This window comes from Leptosomus discolor, chromosome 11 (assembly GCF_034619465.1).
Source record: "Leptosomus discolor isolate bLepDis1 chromosome 11, bLepDis1.hap2, whole genome shotgun sequence".
NCBI lineage: Eukaryota > Metazoa > Chordata > Aves > Leptosomiformes > Leptosomidae > Leptosomus > Leptosomus discolor.
The window spans coordinates 2,016,511-2,036,369 of record NC_141401.1 but is presented as its reverse complement, the minus strand read 5'-3'; the positions used below and the strand labels follow the sequence as shown (position 1 = coordinate 2,036,369).

Genomic DNA, 19,859 nt, shown 5'->3' with positions numbered 1-19,859 from the left:
TTAGCCTTGAAGTCCTTCTGTGATTCCTTTTTAAAAAGGGATTCAGAAGCCTTGTCCTTGCCCTTATGGTGATCCCTCATCTGCTGCTTCTGCTGATTCTCCTGTGTAATCTCCATTCTAAGTGTCCTCAATTCTGTACAAAGTAACTCAATTAGATTCGCTTCCCAGGTTGAAAAATTAAGTCAGTTCCTGTTATCAAAATGCAGTGGCAGAACACATTGTCTGTCTTCCCCTGTGGCAGATGTACTCCTTAAGGCAAATAAGGAGGAGGCTGAAGTTTTTATTTAGCACAAGCCAAGCCTGACAAAGGCTGCCTGGGGACAGGCTGCTCTCTCGGCCGTGTGCTGGGACCCTTCATACGGGAGCAGTCACGGTTGAGGAGCTGATAGTCATTTTTGGGGGTGATGAGCGGGGAGGTGATCTGTGATCTAGGAAGAACCATCAGTCCCCAATGTCTACTCAGTTTGGTAGCAAGGTGTTGACAGTGGGATCCTTCGAGCACCTGGTAGCCCATCATTGTGTCTCGGCAGCATTCAGTGACTGCGTTGCTAGAAATTCACTAGCCGTGATTGAAAACTCAAATTACAGAACAACAAAAAAAAAAAAGGAGGGGGGAAAAAAAAAATCCGCATTTTGCTGCGGCTGAACACAGGGTAAATGACCAATGGCTTAGTGGATCTCACAAGGGAGAGCGATACTGCTAAACAATTGCTAAATATAAGGAATACTTTGATAACTTAAGCAGTTTAAAGCATAACAAAGTTATTCTATCATGTGCCATTTAATTAAGTGCTGGGTTTTCACATTCATTATACATCAAGCTGACAATTTAAATCCTTTAATCCAACACAGGCAGCTATTTAGTCTCTGTTCATTGTAATTCACAGCTCTACTTTCTCTTAATTTGTGTGGCCTGCCCAGGGTGATGAACATCCTTCTCTGATGCTGTTTCCTCTAAGTAGCTTCAAATCTGCTCATTATATAGCCTCGCAGTTTCTTACGGAATTTGAATGCTTTTCACCTTTAGTTCAGAGTAAAAACGTTTCATCTCTTCTTCCCTATGGAGCAATGAATGATAAGTTGCTCACGGTGTCCTCATATCCCTGACGCTAAGTAGCGTGTGTGTAGTGTAATACTGGGCTGGGCCTTCGAGCCTTTCTTCAGATGCTATTCCTTCTCCTTTTGCTTATTCCTTCTCCTTTTCCTTATCTCACTTCACCTTGTGTACTTAATACCTCCACGCTGACTTACCTTATCGCTTCCTTACTTGCTTTTGTCTCTCCTCTCCCCCATCCTCCCCAACCCACCTGGCTTGGTATTCTGCAGATGTTCTCTTCCAGTTTTTCACTTGCCCGTAATGGTGGTGCTTCAGACCCATCTTTGATGTCTTGATATATGGTTTTGTTTTGTTTTGTTCACCCGCAGGGTCATCTCTTTACAAATCTGTTAGTTAGTGAGCACGGCTCCCTGACATGGACGGTGAGCTGATACTTCACTTTTTCTAGTTATTTTACTTGCTGCTTTAGCAACCTGCAGTGTGCCCGCTGCAGTGCAGGGGGTCAGTGCAGAGGTGAACAAAGGAGCGGGTGCCTTCAGAGAAGGAGCTCGCCGCTTTCTCCTGCTTCTGCGTGACAGAAGGTGTGCGCTGAGGCTGAACCATCACTGGCAGCTTCCTCTGCTCTGGTGCTGATATTTTTGCGCAATTGGCATGGTAGGCTTGTTGGAAGGAGGCTGTGAAAGCCTTTGTTTTCCCTGTAATTTATCAGTGGCAGCAGGAATGGCTCCTTGAAGTCTTCACAAATGGCTACCCTGCATCTTGGTGCCTGACATTTCAGTAGAGCCCAGCAGCCCGTTTTGTGGATTGGGGCACCTTTTTGCCAAGTGCTGTACACAGACACCGTAATCCCCACCCTGAACAGCTTGGGAAGATTACCCAAAGCCTGGAGGATTTCTGTTCGTGTGCTGATGAGAAGGAGAATATCAGACAAAAGCTGGAGCTCGTGTGGATGGATTTTGTAGCAAAATCAGGAGCTTCCGTAGTCTCTTTTTTTTTCCCAGTCTATGTTTTCTTTCTACCTTCCTTACACCATGTACACAGAGTCATTTGTCTCTTATTCTCCCGAGACACATACAATGCATTAGACTGTTGAAGCTGGTTAACAATATGTGTGACCTGCACATCTGCTAATTAGAATACCCTTTTGGTATATTTTTAGGAGTTTTGGAGTGAAACCGTAATGATGCAGGCACATACAGACATGTAGGAGCATCCCAGCATTCCTCTCACTCAGACTTGATGATTTTCTTCCTTCCTTTCTTGTTATATGAATTTAATCATCATGAAAAGTGTGGACTGACAACCCTTAGGAGCTATTGTCCTACTCACAGCAATGAGCCCAGAAGGCGCAGGAAATTCCAGCCGGTCTAGAACAAGATCTGTGTCTGCTCAACGCGACATGGCGAAGGGAGCGCGTTGCTCCTGCGCTCCACTTGCTTAATTAAACACCGAGTTGTACTCAAGGTCGTTTCCTTGTAGTCTTTGATCTCTGGGGCTAAGCTACCTGAGGGACATCCCTTTCTTGACAGCCCTGGCTTTCTGTAGCCAAAAGGACGGGACGATGTTGTTGCTCGTTGCCTTGAAATACTGCTCTCCATGCTGCCCAGGTGCCTGCGATGCACTGCTTCATGGGCATGAATGCTACTTGCGCTCTCGTACGCTCCCCTCCCAACCAGACTTTCTCCTGATTTGACAGGAACCAGAGGAGAGTTTTGTCTTCCGAGACAATCAGACATTTTTCTGATGCTGGCGACTGCTACTGTGTTTTTTCTGATGTGAACCCTCAGCTCCTGAGAAGCAGGCTGGGTATCAGAGCCACGTAGTCATCGGGAGTCAGTACCCCATAGCGTTCTTCTGCACTCTTGTTGCCCGTTTCCCCTTGAAGAAGTGATCACCATCAATTGTGATGGACAATCAGCTTTCAAGCTGGAATAGCAGGAGTGTCCTGCCAAGGGCGATGATCTTCTCTCTTGGTTGTTTTTTTTTTTTGAGGAGTAAAGGGTGGAGGGGAGGTTTGGGGCTGAAAGGCTGAATGCTGAAAATAAAGCACGGCAGTGACAAAGAAATCCTTAGAGGAGGAAAGCATTTGCTGGGGTTTGGGGAGAAGCCCCGTTTTTTCCGGAGCAGGATAAAGTGGTAAGAGAAAGGTAGAGTCTGCGGAGGCTTGGATCCCCCAGAAACTGGAGGGCTCTCTGACTTCATCATAATATTCATCCTGGTTGCCTATATGAGACAGTGTCAACAAAAAGGGGAAATCTCTCTTCTTCCTTGTGTTATTTACTTGTGCGAAGGGCTGGTGTGTTTGTCCAAAGGAAAAGTATGTCTTGGGAACCCCAAAGTGATGTTGTGGTCACTCCTGTTTTCCTGCTGCTGCATGCTTACTTGGGTCTGCCGGTGTGAAATCTGTTCTACCTTTGCTTGCCACTTCACACATTTATTTTCACTTCAATTTCTGAAGCAGTGACACTGTGCACTGTATTTTGAGTGCTAATGTTGATTGAAGTTCTCCCTGAAAGGATGTGCACTTGAACTGCCAAGAGAGTGAGTGATTGACAGCAGGCAGAAGTACTTTTTGTGTCAAGGCTTTGTCAAGTCATTGTTGTAAAACCTACTTTACTGAATACCAATAATTCCTGCTAGATGTTCAATCAAAAGATACTCTCCTCCAGCACCATTTTAGAGTAATATTTAATACACAAGTGTCCTTCCCTAATAGGCAAATGTAAGGTAAGTGAATAACAGTACTTTACACTGAGTTAGTCCATCTGGGGGCTCCTGTGCACGTAGTCGCAGCCCAGGATAAAGGGAAAAACACTTTTCATTCCTTTGTACTGGGAGCATCTGAATGGCAGAGTTTGTTTAATACCGTGTCTTTTATAACTGCTTATTCAGCACATGTGCCAAAATAAAGACGTTTAATAACTCACAGCTGTTGATTTTTTTTTTCCATAGAAAATGTTTCCTTTTTTATATTAATACAGGCTTTAAAATAAATCGAATGATTTTATAATGGTTTTAAAGATTTTAAATAATCTAAATATATGTTTAATAATCAAAGCAGCTTACTACTCTCGAAATCACTTTCGCCGTCGGAGGAGGCCTGAAATATTGCATCCCTGTTATTTATTTTTACATCAATACTTTTTCTTTTCTTCTTATGTCAAAATGCTGCGTAAGTAGAATTCCCCTGCTTGGCTCTTTGAAAGGCTAACGTGAACAAGGCCACACCGCTGGCCAGGCGGAATTTGGCTAAGGCCTTGGGTTACAGGTCGTTACCGCTGAGGCCACGAGGTAGTTGGCCAGGGAGGGTGACTTTAACACTGAGGAGTTGCCACCTAGAGCAATTTACTGGGGATCCGGAATCCTTACTTGCTTTACAAAAGAAATTCAGATTCCACTGACGTTGGTTTTGGTTACAGAATAAATTTCAACAGGAGTTTCTAATCCAACAAGAAGGCTGAAAATTACCGTGCTGTCTGCTTTCACGCTGTATAATATTTTTAGCGCTTCTGCTTGATCACTGTAACAGAAGTAATTTCATTTCAGTCTACTCGGACAATGAGAATAATGTAATTGTTTTGTCTGAAAAATTGGTACAACTTCACAAATGTCGGAAATGCTTTATTGTTCTGGAGATGCAGAGTGTCTCAGGAAAATGAATCGTAGATGGAAACTTTGTAAAAAAGATGTGCTCTACTGAAAAAGCTGGCTGAGAGCAGGGATGGTTTGGGTAAAAAGTAAGCAGTAGTAGAAATATGTTTGTTAAATCTTGTTAGTTCTCTGGGCTTGTGAAAGTGGTGAATCTAGGGGGAAAATTACAATGATAAAGATACAGAAACAGAACCTGCAGAGGGGATAGCTTGTAACGCCCAACTGCTTTCTTAGGGCTTGTTTAATTTGGGGCTATTATAATTGTATATAGAAAATAAATAGAGTGGCAGTTGGAGCCAGTGATGGTCTTGTGGTTCTGAAAGAGCCGTGTAAGGAAGTGTCCCGGGTGGTTGTTTTGGGAAGTACACCTGCATTCCTACTGCGAAAGCGCGTCTTGCCAATTTTCATTAAAATGCATCTCGTGCATAGGGCACTCCAGTGTAGTACTGGAGCAGCAGGGTTTTGAGTTTGGTTTTAACCCTTTAGGTAGTGGAAGACGCAAATTCTGGAAGAGCAGACAAAAGTCTGCCCCAATTCTTATCTTGTAGGGGTCCCAATTGTATTTTCTGGGGCTATGGGTTACAGTAAGGTTTGTGTTCGGTCCGAGATGAGTCATATGAGGAATGAGACAATTTGTGCAGTTCAAGGAGAAACGTTCAGCATTTGCTCTGTGGAAGCATAAGCATGGGAAATAAGGGAGGATAAAGTACGGATGCACCAAACGGAGAGAAAGGGAAAGGGAGGCTGAAGGGGAAGAGGCTGTTAGAGATGTTGTTGTTTTCAGGCCTTTCATTTCACTGGCTTGCGTTCGCTGCAAGAAGACAAGTCGTTCTGCAGTTTGTCTTTCGTGATTTTTAACACCCCAGCAGAGACAGGTGAATTAAAAATACACTGAAATGCCTGAAGGGATTCAGTATAAGCTCCACTAACTTCACGTTGCAGATCCTGGGAAGAAGCTTATTTGTGTGTTCTTGAAGAACCCGTTGCCGCGTAGTCCGCAGCGGGTTTGCAGCAGGGGTTCATCTGGGTCCTGCCGTCCTTTAGAGGGGATGGTTTGTCTCCCCTTTCGTGGTCCTGGCTCCGTTCTTCATTGGAGCTGTTGTCTTCAATGACTCGTGCCAGCAGAGATGTGTAGTGTTCGCTACCAGGAATCTTTAATACGTGTCGTTGATTTTTCTTTTAAATTCAGGTTGTGAAAGGCCTTACCTATTTATGGAGTCTAAAGATTCTGCACAGAGGTGAGTAATAGATATTTTCTGTTTTCCAATGAAATGCCATATTACTTTATTTTAACAACAGTTTCTACAGAGACAGTAGGCCCTATTAACGTCTGGTTTGATTCCAGTGAAGTAATGCAGAATGAATCTTACTCATTAGCCTTGCAGATTCCTGATAAAATAGTTTTACTGCTGTTCTCTTTTATTGCCTTCCCTCCTCCCCTACAAAGAAAAAGACTAAAAAGAGAGACATGAAATTTATAGCGATTTAGATGCTGTGGGTTGCAAACAGGTGCCCAGTGGAAAAACCAGTGAGGAAAATCAGGTGTGTGGCTAGTATTGAAAATAGAAGATAGATAATGAATAGTCTTGTGTACTTCAGAAATCTCATGTGACAGCCGCAGGCATTGCTAGGGTCTCCGATCTCTAAAATTGTGGCCCACTGCCCTCTGACATGGTCATGAATAATTAAAGAAACTTTAAACCCACTTGGATGTAAGCCATTTCTGGGTTTTGCTGTTTATTCTCCTTCCTGAAGCTGATCTGTATTTTTTTAAACTTCTCATTTATTTCTTACTTTTTAATGTTGTTGCGTTTTGTTAAAAAATATCTGTTGTTGTAAGTAATTCAGATTTGCTAGAACTTTCGAAAACATCAACTCTGGAAACAGTGGAAAAGGCTTTTTAAAGAACAAAGAAGCCCTTTCCCCTACACCACCACCACACCCCAAAGGAAAAAAAAAAAAAAAAAGAAAAAGAAAAACTCATTACATTTATAATGTTTCTAAAGTGTCTGAAAGTAACTGCTCTGGTTCCTAATGTTGCTAACAATACTGTTTAATTTAACCCATCTGCTCGCTCAGCCCGTGTGCACAGTTGGAGCGTGCAGTAACCGACATCATTTGTGATTGAAAGCGAAGTGTGGAGTCGAGACACGTAGGAAATGGGGAGTTGCAAACCAAATAGGTGAGACCATGTCTTCGGGGGGTGCCTAGTTCTGGACTGGCTGAGCGGTAGGTGCGAGGTGACGGGCGAGGCCTGGGTTTGGGTGCCCAGTGTCCTGGTGTGATCAGCGCGAGGAGGTGGCGCCGCTGGAGAGTCACCCAGAAATCTGTGCGTTGAGTGGGGAGAAGCAGCTGATGGGAAACACTGACTACCCGTACGGCTGGAGGTCTTGTCCCTGCCTGGAGCTTAGGCTCAGGCTGTCCTCAGGCTCTTGTGGAGAGTTTGCAGCGGAGAAGATCGATCCTGCCTTTGTGTGATGGCCCAGCGAGCAGCCGTGCAACGGGACGTGGGCTTCAGTTCCTCCTCGGCCGCAGAGCCTCTCCTTCTGGAAATCGCGCTGAGCACAGGCTCCCTCCTGGGTGGCAGAAAGAGGGCTGTGGCCAGAAGAGTGAGCAGGGATCAAGTGAGGACCTGGCTTTGTTACCTCCGATTAGAGGGCGAGTGAAATGCTGAGGCTGCTGGTGTGTTTGACCCGAGGCCGTCGCTGGATTAAAGGAACGGGAATAACCCAGAGTCCACGACCAACTCGATGCCGGCACAGGTTATCGAGGAGGCTGCAGTTCTGATGGTGGTTTGAACATTTCACCTACTAGCCTGAATGTTGTCAGATGCAGGGATTTATCGGCTCCATCCACTCGCAGCAAGAGGATGAACAGTCTGGATGCCAGCGCTGCCACGGCGATTGTCAGAATAAATACAGAAGAAAAAGCAGCAGGGCCATCCGGGGCTGGGTATCGCTCTGTACAGGCTACGCAGTCTTTGCCGTGCTTTTGCAACGCCGAAAAAGAAAGAGCAGGTTTGAAAAAAAATGAAGTTTTTTTCATTTTTAATTATTTCATTAAAGATTCTGGCCACCTACTGAAGGCGATTTGGAGGGAGCATTGTGGTCAGGCATAAATACAACAACTGTAACACTTTATTCTTCTGCTGCTGTAAAATCAGAAGCCAGGTCTGATTTTTGCTTTGCCAGTAAAACACAATCTCCCCTTCCGCGTAGGTTTCATTGCCTTGATTAAAGACCAGCTCAGAGTTTTTGATGAATTGTGTATGGTCCTTGCTATGATCTAAAGAAAAGCGCAGAAACTGATTTTTCATCACACTTCAGATTTTTCTGGCCTTGGTCTGTTGCTAGGTTGACCAAGGTGAGAACAGCACTGCAAAATGCCATGGAGGGGATAACTAGCGGTCCAGGGTTCAGCAGAGTTTCCTCAAGGGATTGGTTTTCAGTATTGCTCTGTACCCGTTTTTTAAGGTACAGAACGTGTGTGTGTGTACTTCTGTATCTTAAAAATGGATACGGAATAATGCAATGCATGGAAGATGGCTGTTTCTCAATCTCCTTCAGCTGTCTCCTGGTTTTAATGCATCAGAGGTAAATGAAAGAAAACTGAACCCTGACTTCCTTGCTGTCACGTGTAAAGCAGACCATGCAGGAAGCTGGCGTAGGCTAAGAAGTCAAGAATTTCCACCGTGGTGATAACGAAGGTGGAGAAGCAATCGTCGCGAAGAAGCTGTGTAAGGCAGTGCAGCAGCCGCCAGTTGGTGACTAGAGCCTGGATTAAAGCAAAGGAAACAAACAATGAGCAAGTCTTTTATTCCAGATCAGACATTTCAGCAAATATTACAGCTTAACTTCAAAACAAACCTTGCGACTAATGAGGTGATAGCCGTGCATATTAATAAACCCGAAGCTGTAGTCGTAGTCATCACACCCACATCAAACATAAACATAAGATTAACACCTACAGACTTCTTTGGAAGATGTGAGAATGTCCCAATGATAAGTGTGCTCTTTTCCCCAGAGGATAAGAAGTAGAAATGGAAGGGTAATGAGAAATTAACTTAGATTTAAAACAGAATTAGCAATTAAACAAGTCTAATCATGTACAAAGTCAAAGTTTGTATAAAGACAAACCAAAATCTGTTAAGTTCAAGAATAAGTGTAGACCGTATGCATATTATCTGGTACGTTTTTCTCTGTTCACACCTCCTTATTAAAAGGAGTGTACGAAATAAATGTTACCCGCTTGTGTTTAATTGTACTGATCTGTATTTGTGTGCCTGCCTGTATGGGTGCTGGGGCCGGTGTATGTTGCAGGGTTTGGGCGCCTTGGTTTCCGAGTAGGTTTTAAATTGGTGTCAGAGTTTTGGAAGCGTTTTCTGGCTTGCGATGCGCGAGGGTGAGCAGAGTTGATCTGGGGATCTTCCTGGACTGTCTGTCAGTTACGTGGCTGGCTGTGGCAGAAGGGAGGTTTGTGCATCGCTCCGACCATCTCTTTTTTTCATTTTCTTTATTATTTTTTTTTCCCCCGGGGATGTTCCCGTACAAAGATACTTAAATCTTCTTTGTTTTGACAGAAGCTACCGGAGCTGAGGCGTGCTGGTTGGTAGGGACAGGCCCTAGTGCAATATGAGCGACGAGTGTTCCCGGCTTCTCAGCAGTGACTGAAGTTTCCTGAGGATTTCACCGAAGATGCTCAGAGCAAAGTATTTTAACTTCCCCCACCACCCGCCTCTTTTTAGCTCCGTGAGAAATAATCAGCGTTAGTGCTGCGTAGAATGAAGGACAAACAAAAATACTGGGGTGCCTGTGTGCGTGCGTATACGTGCTTAGGTCTGGACACGTGGGTGCGCGCTCATGGACCGCTTAGGCTTATTTAAAAAAAAAAATTAAATAAATCACAGCCTCTGCAAAAAGCACGCTGATGAGGTCATTGTGGCAAGAAAATATTTTCCTTCTTCCAGCAGCTTCACTTTGTTGGCAGTGATGTTGTGCGAGCTGTCTGTAGCTCCGGCTGCGCGTTTGTACCTCGTCTGCCTTGAACCTCGCGTGCTGCTGTTTTGTGGTTTTAAAAGGCAACCAGTCAAGAGACGGGGTTGAAATATCTGCGGGGTTTTGGTTTTGTCCCCCAGTCGTTAATCTGTTTGCTTTTCGGTACGACTGGAATGTTGGGTGTTCAAACAGCTGATCCTCTGGCCGTTCTGTTCAGTGGTACGTGAGAGCTTGGAGGTCCCGTTGATTTGCAGAGAGGTGAAATGACTTAGGCAGATATATCATAGAGAGGACTGGTTCATCCTCCGTAATGATGCTTCGTAGAAATCATTTGTATTAAGCAAGCACTGGTAATGGGAGGATAATGACCCCTTTTGGCTCTTGTTTAAATTCTTTCACTTCTAAACAGTAATATTAATCACAAGCAGATGGTGCAGAACATTATTTATGCACATTTGTTTTCCAAAACCAAAAAAATGTTTAACCCATTAGCTGAAGTGGTTTATGAAACAAAAAGGCTAATTTACTGATTGGGTGATTTTTCTCCCCACTTCCAATGTGAGGCATTTTGTGAAGCGACACATTGGTTGAGGATCGTCACTTTTTTCTCAAGGAGACCAGCACAACCGTTGGAATTCATAGCAAATATTTGCTTAAAGCCCCCATTTGTGGTGCTGTTTAAATTCTGCTGCAAGGACAGGCAGTATTTGTTCTTAGCAGCGCTTGTTTGGCTGCAGCTTGCTCAGTAGAGTCCCCAGCCTGCGCAGGCTTCCCTTCCTCAGTGGGCTGAGCACTGGTGGCTTTTTGTCTTTTAGGATTTTGGGTTGTGTGGGTTTTAGGTTTTTTTTCTTTAATTTTGTTTGTGGAAGGATTTCAGGATCAAGCAACGCTTAACGAATGGCAGATTTATTTATTTTTTTATTATATCAACTTACTGTCACACCCCACGTGGTGGGCAGGGAAGGGGAGATGGGATCTGCAGATCCCCAAGTGGCACAAGGTGATGGCTGGCTGGAGTCTTGGCTCCTCCTTGGCGAGACGGCACAGATGTGGCGTGGTGGTTTCCTCTGGTGGGTCCTGTCAAGGGAGCAAGGACGTGTGGGCTGCACCTGGCGACCACCCTGCCTCTGCCTCTGAACTTATGACTTGTACGTGGTTGGGTCCTTATAGAAAGCAGATTTGGCGACGTGCGTGTCGCCTCATCATCGCTTTCCATGAGGTCATAGAGTTTCACGCTTAGAGCTTCCTCCTGCCTTGCCAGACCCTTCGCTCGGCGTGAAAGTCTTTTTGCTTTGCTAAAAAACAACGCAGTTGATCCGGTCCTGCTCCCACAAACCTACTTCCAGCCCCGCGGCTCCCAAATGTTTCTCTTCTCCATTTGGTTATTAATTATTTTCCTTACATCCTTTACAGTTAAAAGCAAGAGCCTCTTAGACAGCAGTTTGCTTCTAAAAGTGTGGCTACTATCGGCTGCTGGGTTCGTGGTGCAGAATGTCGGTGTTTCCTGCGTGTGGAATTGCACCTGCTGTTCAGGTCGTTACCGTTCAGGGCAAGCCTGGTAACGAGGTGGCTCTATTGGCTGCCATATTTTTAGAAAGAAGGTTAAACAGGATTACGGTGCAACTTACTGTTCTTCTCGGGATTCAGGATAGAGCCTGCTGATGTACTCGGCCTGTCTTGTTGGATTTAGCAAAGTCACTCGACGCCAGAGAGGAGCGTGCCGCTTAGCAGGTTGCCACAAGCGAATACTTGAGCCTTCCTGAGGTTTTAGGTAGAAAACCTGTTCCCAAAGTGTTGTTGGGAAGGGTAGGGGAGATTTGGCGACTGCGTGGGTCGCTCTGTAGCGGTGTTTTGTCTCATCAGCTGAGGCGGGGGAATGGGTGGAAATGCAGCATGCGGATTGAATTCCTGAAGATGAAATGGAGATCGGGGTACGGCAGGCGGGGTGTCGCTGCTGTAGCACAACAGAGACACTCGTGACTGATTTTTCTTTTGGGTTTGGGGGGAAATTGCCGAATGTACCGGCAGTATTGATACCCACCTTAAAATACATAGAGCCACTTAAGCTATGTAACGTAAAATTGAATGCTCCCCTTTTTTAAACTGGATTTTTAGCTCAAATATAGGAAAGCATTTAATCAGCTTGTTAATTGAGGTTATACATTTCTACATTACAGGGACAAATTAAGCAGGCTACTGTGGTACCAGAAAACATCTGCTAAACAAAGGCAAACTTAATGATAAACAAAATTAGGTTCTTTTCTAGTTGGGTTTCATCCATCTGTACCCAACTAGTGTTCACTTTTAAAGAAGGCAGAGATACAAGCTATTGCTTTTAATCCATTTTGACAGAAGAAAGCAGTGATTAGGCAAAGCCACTGTGCTCTAATCTTCCCAAGTTTAAGCCAGGCCATAATGTGCACATTGTGCTTTCCGACTGGCATCCCTGGAACAGAAAAGATGCTCAATGTTTCCTGCACTACAGTCAGGCTGGATCTTCAGCAGTTTATTCACACGTCGATTTTACAGTGTGCAGCAGAAGCGTACCAGCTTCTTTTGGCGTCAGAGGGGGTCGGCATTAAGATCTTCGCACTGACAATCTGGCTTTACGACGTACATTGATGTTTTATGTGCTGGAGCAGGATTAGTAATCATTTTAAGGCGTTGCTGGCAGTTAACCTCTGTGAAAGCTCTGAAGCGGTGAGATCGGAGCCGTTCTGTGCAGTAGAAGCCATGGAGGTGGAAGCCAGCAGCTTTGAATAATGGTGTGCACAAGAGCAAAGCTGCGCTCTGTGTGTGCTTGGAGCAGGAGGAGGCTCCAGTGTGCTTGTATGTTGTATGTTTTGTGTTTTGCCCGTGTTCCTCTATCCAGGTGTTTGTATGGGATGCTTTGTATTTGTAATTTTTATAGTCTGCTCTTGTCCCCGCATGGAATTGCGGGGGGGCTGTTAGAGAAGAGGGAGGCAGGGCTAACGGCGGTGTTAGAATACAAAGCCACAGGGCTGGGGTGAACCTGGGGAGATCAGCCCTGCTGTCCCTCGATACGGAAACAGCCTTTGCTGTTTGCACCGTTGCGTTCGGCTTGTTCCTAAGTCGTCCAGTGGCGGAGGTTGTTCCCCCTCTGTCATTTCCACTTCGTGCCGTAATCGCGGATCCTTTTTTGCAGACCTGCTCCAGCCTACGCTCCAGGCAGTTGTTTAATCCTGTATTTATGCAGTTGGTTAATCCCTGTCTAAGTGTAGTGCTTCCACGTGCCCCTGTTGAATCTGATCCTGGTTTTTTCAGTCTGATTTTCCGGTTTGTCAAGATCAGTTTGAATTCTAGGTCCCATCCTTCAGTCTACTTGCTGTCCCTCCCGGATGGGTGTCACCTGCGGATTTGGACTCTAGGATCTTAAGGGTCTTTTCCAACCTAAATGAGTCTATGATTTAATAACGTGGATTTGAGTATTTGAGAGGTGCAGATATAATGTCATCTGTGCTACTGACTGTTACAAACCAGAGGTTACATTTGAAATAGATCTCTGAAATATTTCGTATTAAAATCTATCGTGCCAATATCCGTAACGATCTCTGTATATGTGATTCGTATCTAGGATAATATAGATTAAATCCCTTTTTTTTTTTTTTTTTTTCCCTCAACAGATGTGAAGCCGTCTAATATGTTGGTGAACACGCGAGGCCAGGTGAAGCTGTGTGACTTTGGGGTTAGCACGCAGGTAATTCCCCCTTTCGGGATCTACCCCACGCTCTTTCTGATGGCAAAATCACCTGGCTGCCAGACAAACAGCCCCACAGCAAGCTCCCCTCTGCTGGGACAGCCCTATTCATTTTTAATCTCTGGGTGACTTTTCTTCATCTGAATATGATTGTTCATTGTTTAATGACAGTAAAAACTGCTGATATTGTAATTACTACTTACGAATAGCAAACTTCATTGATATGCAGCTTTGATATGAAAGCGTTTTGGCCAGACAAAAGGGAGGGCAGAACGAGAGATGTGTCAGGGGAGCCCAACTGGCCCACAATAAAAATTAATATTGGGAGTAACAATAGTAGTGGGCTTTTACAATGTGCAGCACAAATTTTAATTAATTTCCATTTTGGGCCTCCCTGGAGAACTTCTCTGAGAGTGACCCATGAGCTTGCTGTGATGTTGATTTGAATTTCAGCACCTTTACTCTCAGCCAAACATGAGGACCAAAGAGAAGGTCAGCCTCGTATTATAAGTTGTCAGAGTCTGTTGTCCCTCCAGCGTATTTAGTGCTCATTGCATTCAAGTGATGAATGTGGCTTTATTCACATCTTGAGCCAGCTGACTGAAAAATGAGCGCGTTCAATCCTACTTCAAATTGACTTTTTATATCAGACTAGTTTGGGGTACTAAAGCGATAAGCATCCTGTTTAACAGAATTGTTTAAGGTTATCTGCCATAAACTGTAATGCAGCGCTTGTTTAAATTGGAACTCTCATTCCGAACGAAAGAGAGATTTAATCATTTTTAATGCCTTTGCAGATAAATTTGTTCCCTTTTACATAATTTTTAGTTGATTTATAGGAATGATGATTGTAGGTTAAATGAGGAATAATTGCCCATTTTATTTCCACATTATCTTTATATTGTTCTAACAGACTGTTTTTTCTGATAGCTGGTGAATTCTATAGCCAAGACGTATGTTGGAACAAATGCTTATATGGCGGTAAGTGGATTTATGCAGGAATAACATTTAAATAGAAGTATTTGTTCACGGTCTTGTTCTGTGTAATGCAGGATACAATCTAAGTCAGTTCTCAAACTTCATCTCTCCCTGTCCCCAGCATAAGCTCTGTCTCAGTCGTGCGTGCCACGAAACAACTCCCTTTTGCTGTCTCGCAGACCCGCTCCCCTCCCGTCTGTGCTCTGTGGCAACAGCACTTCTGGCTGATAGGGAAGAGTGACACTGGAAAAGCGGTTCTTTCACGTGTTTTTAGTTGCCATTACTGCGTTGTCACAACTGGGAACAAAGAAAACAGCCAGTTCAGCTTTAAAAAACCAGTTTGCCACTGATAGCCTGTGGCTCTTTGCAAACTGCTGACGGTTCAATACTGCCCACGGTTTGGGAACCGCTGCGCCCAGCCTGCAGTTTAGCAAAGCACTTCAACCCCTGCAGACATCCCATGGACTGCTTGATACCTGCACACCTGCCTGGGTGTTTCCCATGTGAAGCTGCCATGGAAATTTGAACCTAAAAATATTTGGGCTAAGAATATTAGGGCATTAAATTGCATGTTGTGTAACGTTCATGCGGTACCTATCAAATCATCAGTACATTTCACTTGTCTGTATAGGTTTTGGTCAGAATGCTTGTTGTGTTGAGACTGTTTTTGTCCTTTTTCTGTACGTTAAATTCCCATAATTTTTAGATCACACAGTGCTGAAGACATATCGTTTGGAGGAATGCTGCTGCTGTTAGCTAGGATGTGAGGTTTGGGGTCTGTGGCGTGGGGTGTTCATCTCATTGAGATTAATACGGTGACGAGAGCCAGTCTGAAAAGGAGACCTCCAAAGTTAGTGTGTATTTTCCATTATATCAATGTGAATAATTTTAGTTCTCCATTTAACAGGTGTGAAAACATAAACTCTTCGCTTTAGAGCAGTCTGTTAATTCTTGTCTGTTATTTTTTCCATTAAAATTCTTTTCACAAACTGTTTATGTCGTAATATTAATGAGGAAAAAATAAGTGTTCAGCTTGTTTAAAAAAAAAAAAAAGTAAACAATACAAAGAGGTTGATATGTGTATTTGTCAAACCTCAGAAAGGAGGAGAGAGAAATCCATGACCTTTAATCGCTTTCAGGTATTTTTTTCTTACTTTCTTGTAAGAGGAAAGCAGAACAGGGTGTCCATTTATTTGCTAAGTGCTTTTCTAGTCAAGGCATGCTCATTATGTGGCTTCTGAAACACACATGTCACCATCCTAGAAAGACTTGGGCTGTCCTGTGTCATCAGAATATTATGTGCAGAAAAATGTTTGGGTTTAATTTTTTTTTAAAAAAAAAAAAAAAGAGAGAGAGAAAAAAAATCTGGTTTTGTGTATCGCCACTCTCACTAGTAGGCCTGCTGGTTTCTGTGCCTCCATTTTCTAAAAGAACTGCAATATAGTGATTCAGACAAATAAACAGCTTCAAATTAATCAACTTTTCCAACTCAGCTGTTACTCTTAGAGTGGTCTTAAGCAGGTCTGAGAATTAAATTGTATTATGCTTCTGGTGTACAAATCAAGATTACTGGTCTCTTTCCCAAGTGTACATTAAATAAATTACTTCTTTTTCTTATTGTTTATGGATGAATGTGATGCATTCATCTATTAATTGAAAAAGAGAAGTTTAAGCTAAAGCGTACTCGATCTGATTTCTTCTGTTAAAATTGTTTTGCTTGCTGAATGAGTCATTTGTCGTCATTAAATTTATAGTCTAGTCATCAAAAAATACTGAGGGTCATAAGCTTTGGTTGGTCTGCCTACTGGGCAGCCTGGGAGTGAATTTGAAACCATTAAAAAAGTTGAGGTTTCTCTTTAAAATAGACAAGCAAAAAAGCTTTTTGATCGAGAAGTTAAAATTTCCAACAAAAATACGTTTTCTGCAAAAACATTTTACCACCACTTTATCCAGAAAAAAAAAGTTCGTTAAAAAAGTGACTGGGTGTAGACATTTTTAGGAGAAAATATTTTTGAGCTCTGTGTCCTTAGGATAATCTGCGTTGCACACTTTACTTTATGCATGTGGTGTTCTTATTTTCATTGTCTTTTCCATGCTGGTAAATTCCCGTGACTGGACTTTTTGTTTAAACTTGCCACTGTCTTCTGTGAACACGTGATTCCTGAATACACGTTTCTGTTTAAAACTTGAGCTGCTCTAACGGAAGAACAGACGATTTAATGTCGCTCAGTGTGAATTATGCATCTGATTTGGCGGCTCGGGAAAGGGCAGGGTCTCATCTGCGCTACAGGGACCTGCGGCTGTTCTCATCCTGCCACAGGTGCCGTGTCTGCCTGTACCAAACCGTGCCTGGCCGGCACAGCCGTACCGGCTACGGTGGGAAGGCAGATGTAGCTGTCAGCGTATGGTTTTGGCTGCATATCTGCATCTTTATGAGGATCTTTGTCAGTATAAAAGGATGCTTGAACATCATCTCCCTCTATGATGCTGTCACAAACGTTTCTAAGATGCACTCGCCTAGGTCAACGATGCTTAATGAAGGCTCGCCTTAAGGAACTTTAAAAAATAAATAAGATTTTTTAGATCAGCTGTTCAGCTCAAAATAAATGAGGCTCAGTCAAAAGGATTTTGTTCCAGTTGCATTCCGGGGTGGGTTTTTAGGTTATGGCCGTTGTGGAAGACTATCCTTAACGTGGGCAGCGCTGTGTTTTTTACTTAACATTCATGCTGCGATAAAAGCTCTTGACCTGGGATTAGCAGTGCAGAGTAAACATCTGAAAACACATTGGACTGGCACTAATTTGGGAGTTTGTTTTCTAAAAAAGGTCTCTGGATTATTAAAGACTAAAAATACAACCATTGCATCGTAGGTGGTTGGGCTAGACAGGTGCATTAACAGCACAGTGGGGAGAGAAGTCTCACGGAGCCTTTTATTGTTACATTTCATGCTGTACTTGACCTTGGAAATGCTTAAATTGTAGCTTTCAAGTAAAAACTAGCAGTTATATTTTACAGCATTCTATTTCATGAGGCATTAAACTTGCTGTTAATAGTTTGGAGTGAAGTCTTTTTTTTTTTTTTCTATAGGTCTAAAATGAAATTAAAAAGTATATAAAATGAAACTGCTGGCATGTGACTTCATGGATTCTTTGGGCTTCAGTAACTTTGCTTTTTAAACCATAGTTACTCGCTTTTTGAACCATAGTTACTCCCCAACCCCAAGACTCAACATCGGGACTCTCTTTCCCTAGCATACCTCACTGCCGTGCCTGGGCCTGTGCAAGCCGTTGGCTTTCATTGTTGGGTAAGCCAGCCCCAAGACAAATGCCACGGCCAGCTTTACAAGGTGCTCAGCAGTGCGTGGCTACCGAGCGTAACCGAGTTCTTTGCTCTTGCAGGAGAGGCAAAAATAAGTAAATAAGTCAGGTTGGAAGAGTTTGGGTTGCTCTCTGCCGGGTTAGCCGGTGGACATTAAGCTGCTTTGTGTTTTCTCAGTGGATTTGTTGGCCCTGGGCTAGCTTTTGTGGAATAAGACCCTCGGTGTGTTTGCTAGGCTCAAGAAGGTGTTTCTTTCCATCTCTTTGCAGCCTGAGCGGATTTCAGGAGAGCAGTATGGAATTCATTCGGACGTTTGGAGTCTAGGGATTTCCTTCATGGAGGTACGCAAACATCTATCGTTTTCACGTGCGCATCGCAAGAATCAAATGAAATCTCTCAAAATATTTTAATGTAGTCTTTACATGCTCTTTTATATCTGCGTGCTTTTAACGATCGCTGAATTTCTTGGCTGTATTTAGAATGGATTTGTTCTTACTGCCTTCAGTTCGGTTTGGTACAAAGAGTGCAAACCATGTGTCGGGCTTAAACCCTCTAGTAAATCTCCATAGGAGAGTTCAGAAGTAGGGCCTGGTGCATGGATGCCTCTGCATCCTTTCAGCACCTCTGGGACGGAAGATGATGGTATTTCTGTGTTGCATCTTCGCAGGCCAGGACAGAGCGGGCCGTTATTAGGGTTCAAATAGCGTTATGCAGATTCAAGGCTCGAGCTGGTTAATGGCCTTGCCAAATCTTCGCAGCAATATTTGCACGATGGTGTGAGTCTCTCCCCGTGTGATTAAGTAAAGTGTGTGAATTCAAGTGTTCGCTAGGGCTTTTGGAAAGATTTCTCACAAAGGTGGTTTCAAGCAGGAGAAAGTCTTATCAAAACGGAGCACTTCAAAGAGAGCGTGGTGGTAAATGCCGTCATTCAGGAGAAGCGATGCTTTCTGCGGGTTTCGTCAGAACAAAGTCAGTTTTGATCCAGGAAAAATGGGTTTGTTGGGGTTTTTTTCAGCTTTGGGTTCATCAGATGTTTTAAGAAACATGAATTTCAATGACTTCATAAAAAAGGATGATTGTTTATAGGAAAGATAACCTGGAGTGTCTTAAGTTGAGTAGAAATGTCTGTGTTACGATCGTGTCTTGACCAGTAAAACCACATCTGGCTTGGTCTGGCCTGGGAGAAGGGACGAGTAGCTCTGGTCTGGTGGTGACAGAAGCGTATGTTCACGCAGTCTTTGTCACACTGGCCTCGGCTGGCTACAGACAAGCCAGCTACAGCTGGAAACCCTCGTCGCCTTGGCAGCTCGAGCAATAAGCCCTCAGGAGAGTTTTTTCAACTTAAGGACAATGAAAGAACTTCCCTTGCTTGAAGCAGTCGTTTCTCCCTGTAAGAACACTTCATTCAAGCTGTCGATGACCGGCATAGTCTTTCTCACGGAGCCCAATGAAGGCACGATGCGATTAACTAAAAGATACAAACCCCTTCCCGGCTCTTCTGATATAATATGGGGTCGTTCAGGTGAGCCTGAATATGCCTTTTGGTGAAGTGCAACTGGGAGTTTTAGCAGAAGATTAGGTAGAAGTTGAGTAGTCTTGGTGCTGGCCCTCTGCATCTAGGCAAATTTTCACGTTTTGTTGCTGGAAAGTTAACCGAGATTATTGTTACGTTTTCAAACAATATCTCCTTGCCAAATCAGTTCTATCCAAAATGAAAACACTTCATGCGGAATCGCGGCATTCGGGTCTTGTAAATCTTTTCCAAAGAGTCTGACTGAAGCTGACTCTGAATTACAGTGATGACATACTTTAACGTGTCACAGGGGATGCAGGTCTCTTAATTTGTTTTACTGCGAATTTTAATGGTTTGTGGTGCTGGAGAGCCCTCACAATTTGGGGAGAGATACAGAACGTACGCGCACACGCTGTAAATGAATCTAGCCAGCAAAGGGCTAAAATGAGGTTGTATTGCGTTAAGACTTGACTATGGTGTTCTTCCAGATTCCCAGTGGAATAGCGTGATATAAATGCAGAAGCCTTACAGAGCAACCGTTTACTTGTTCCTTTGCCGAATAAAAAATGTATCTCGATGTGCAGCAGCAATCTGGGATTCACCGGGTAGACCAAGACATTTGGACTTAAG

General features: G+C 43.7%; 1 protein-coding gene across 1 annotated transcript in view; it reads left to right on the top strand.

Moving 5' to 3' along the window:
- The window catches only part of MAP2K5 (mitogen-activated protein kinase kinase 5), a 136,802-nt gene that overhangs the window by 54,200 nt on the left and 62,743 nt on the right, over positions 1–19,859 (top strand). The window contains exons 13-16 of the mRNA XM_086471513.1: positions 5,898–5,946; positions 13,347–13,420; positions 14,351–14,401; positions 17,986–18,057. Of these exons, the coding sequence (XP_086327639.1) occupies positions 5,898–5,946; positions 13,347–13,420; positions 14,351–14,401; positions 17,986–18,057 (246 nt within the window). The remainder of the gene's footprint in view (positions 1–5,897; positions 5,947–13,346; positions 13,421–14,350; positions 14,402–17,985; positions 18,058–19,859) is intronic.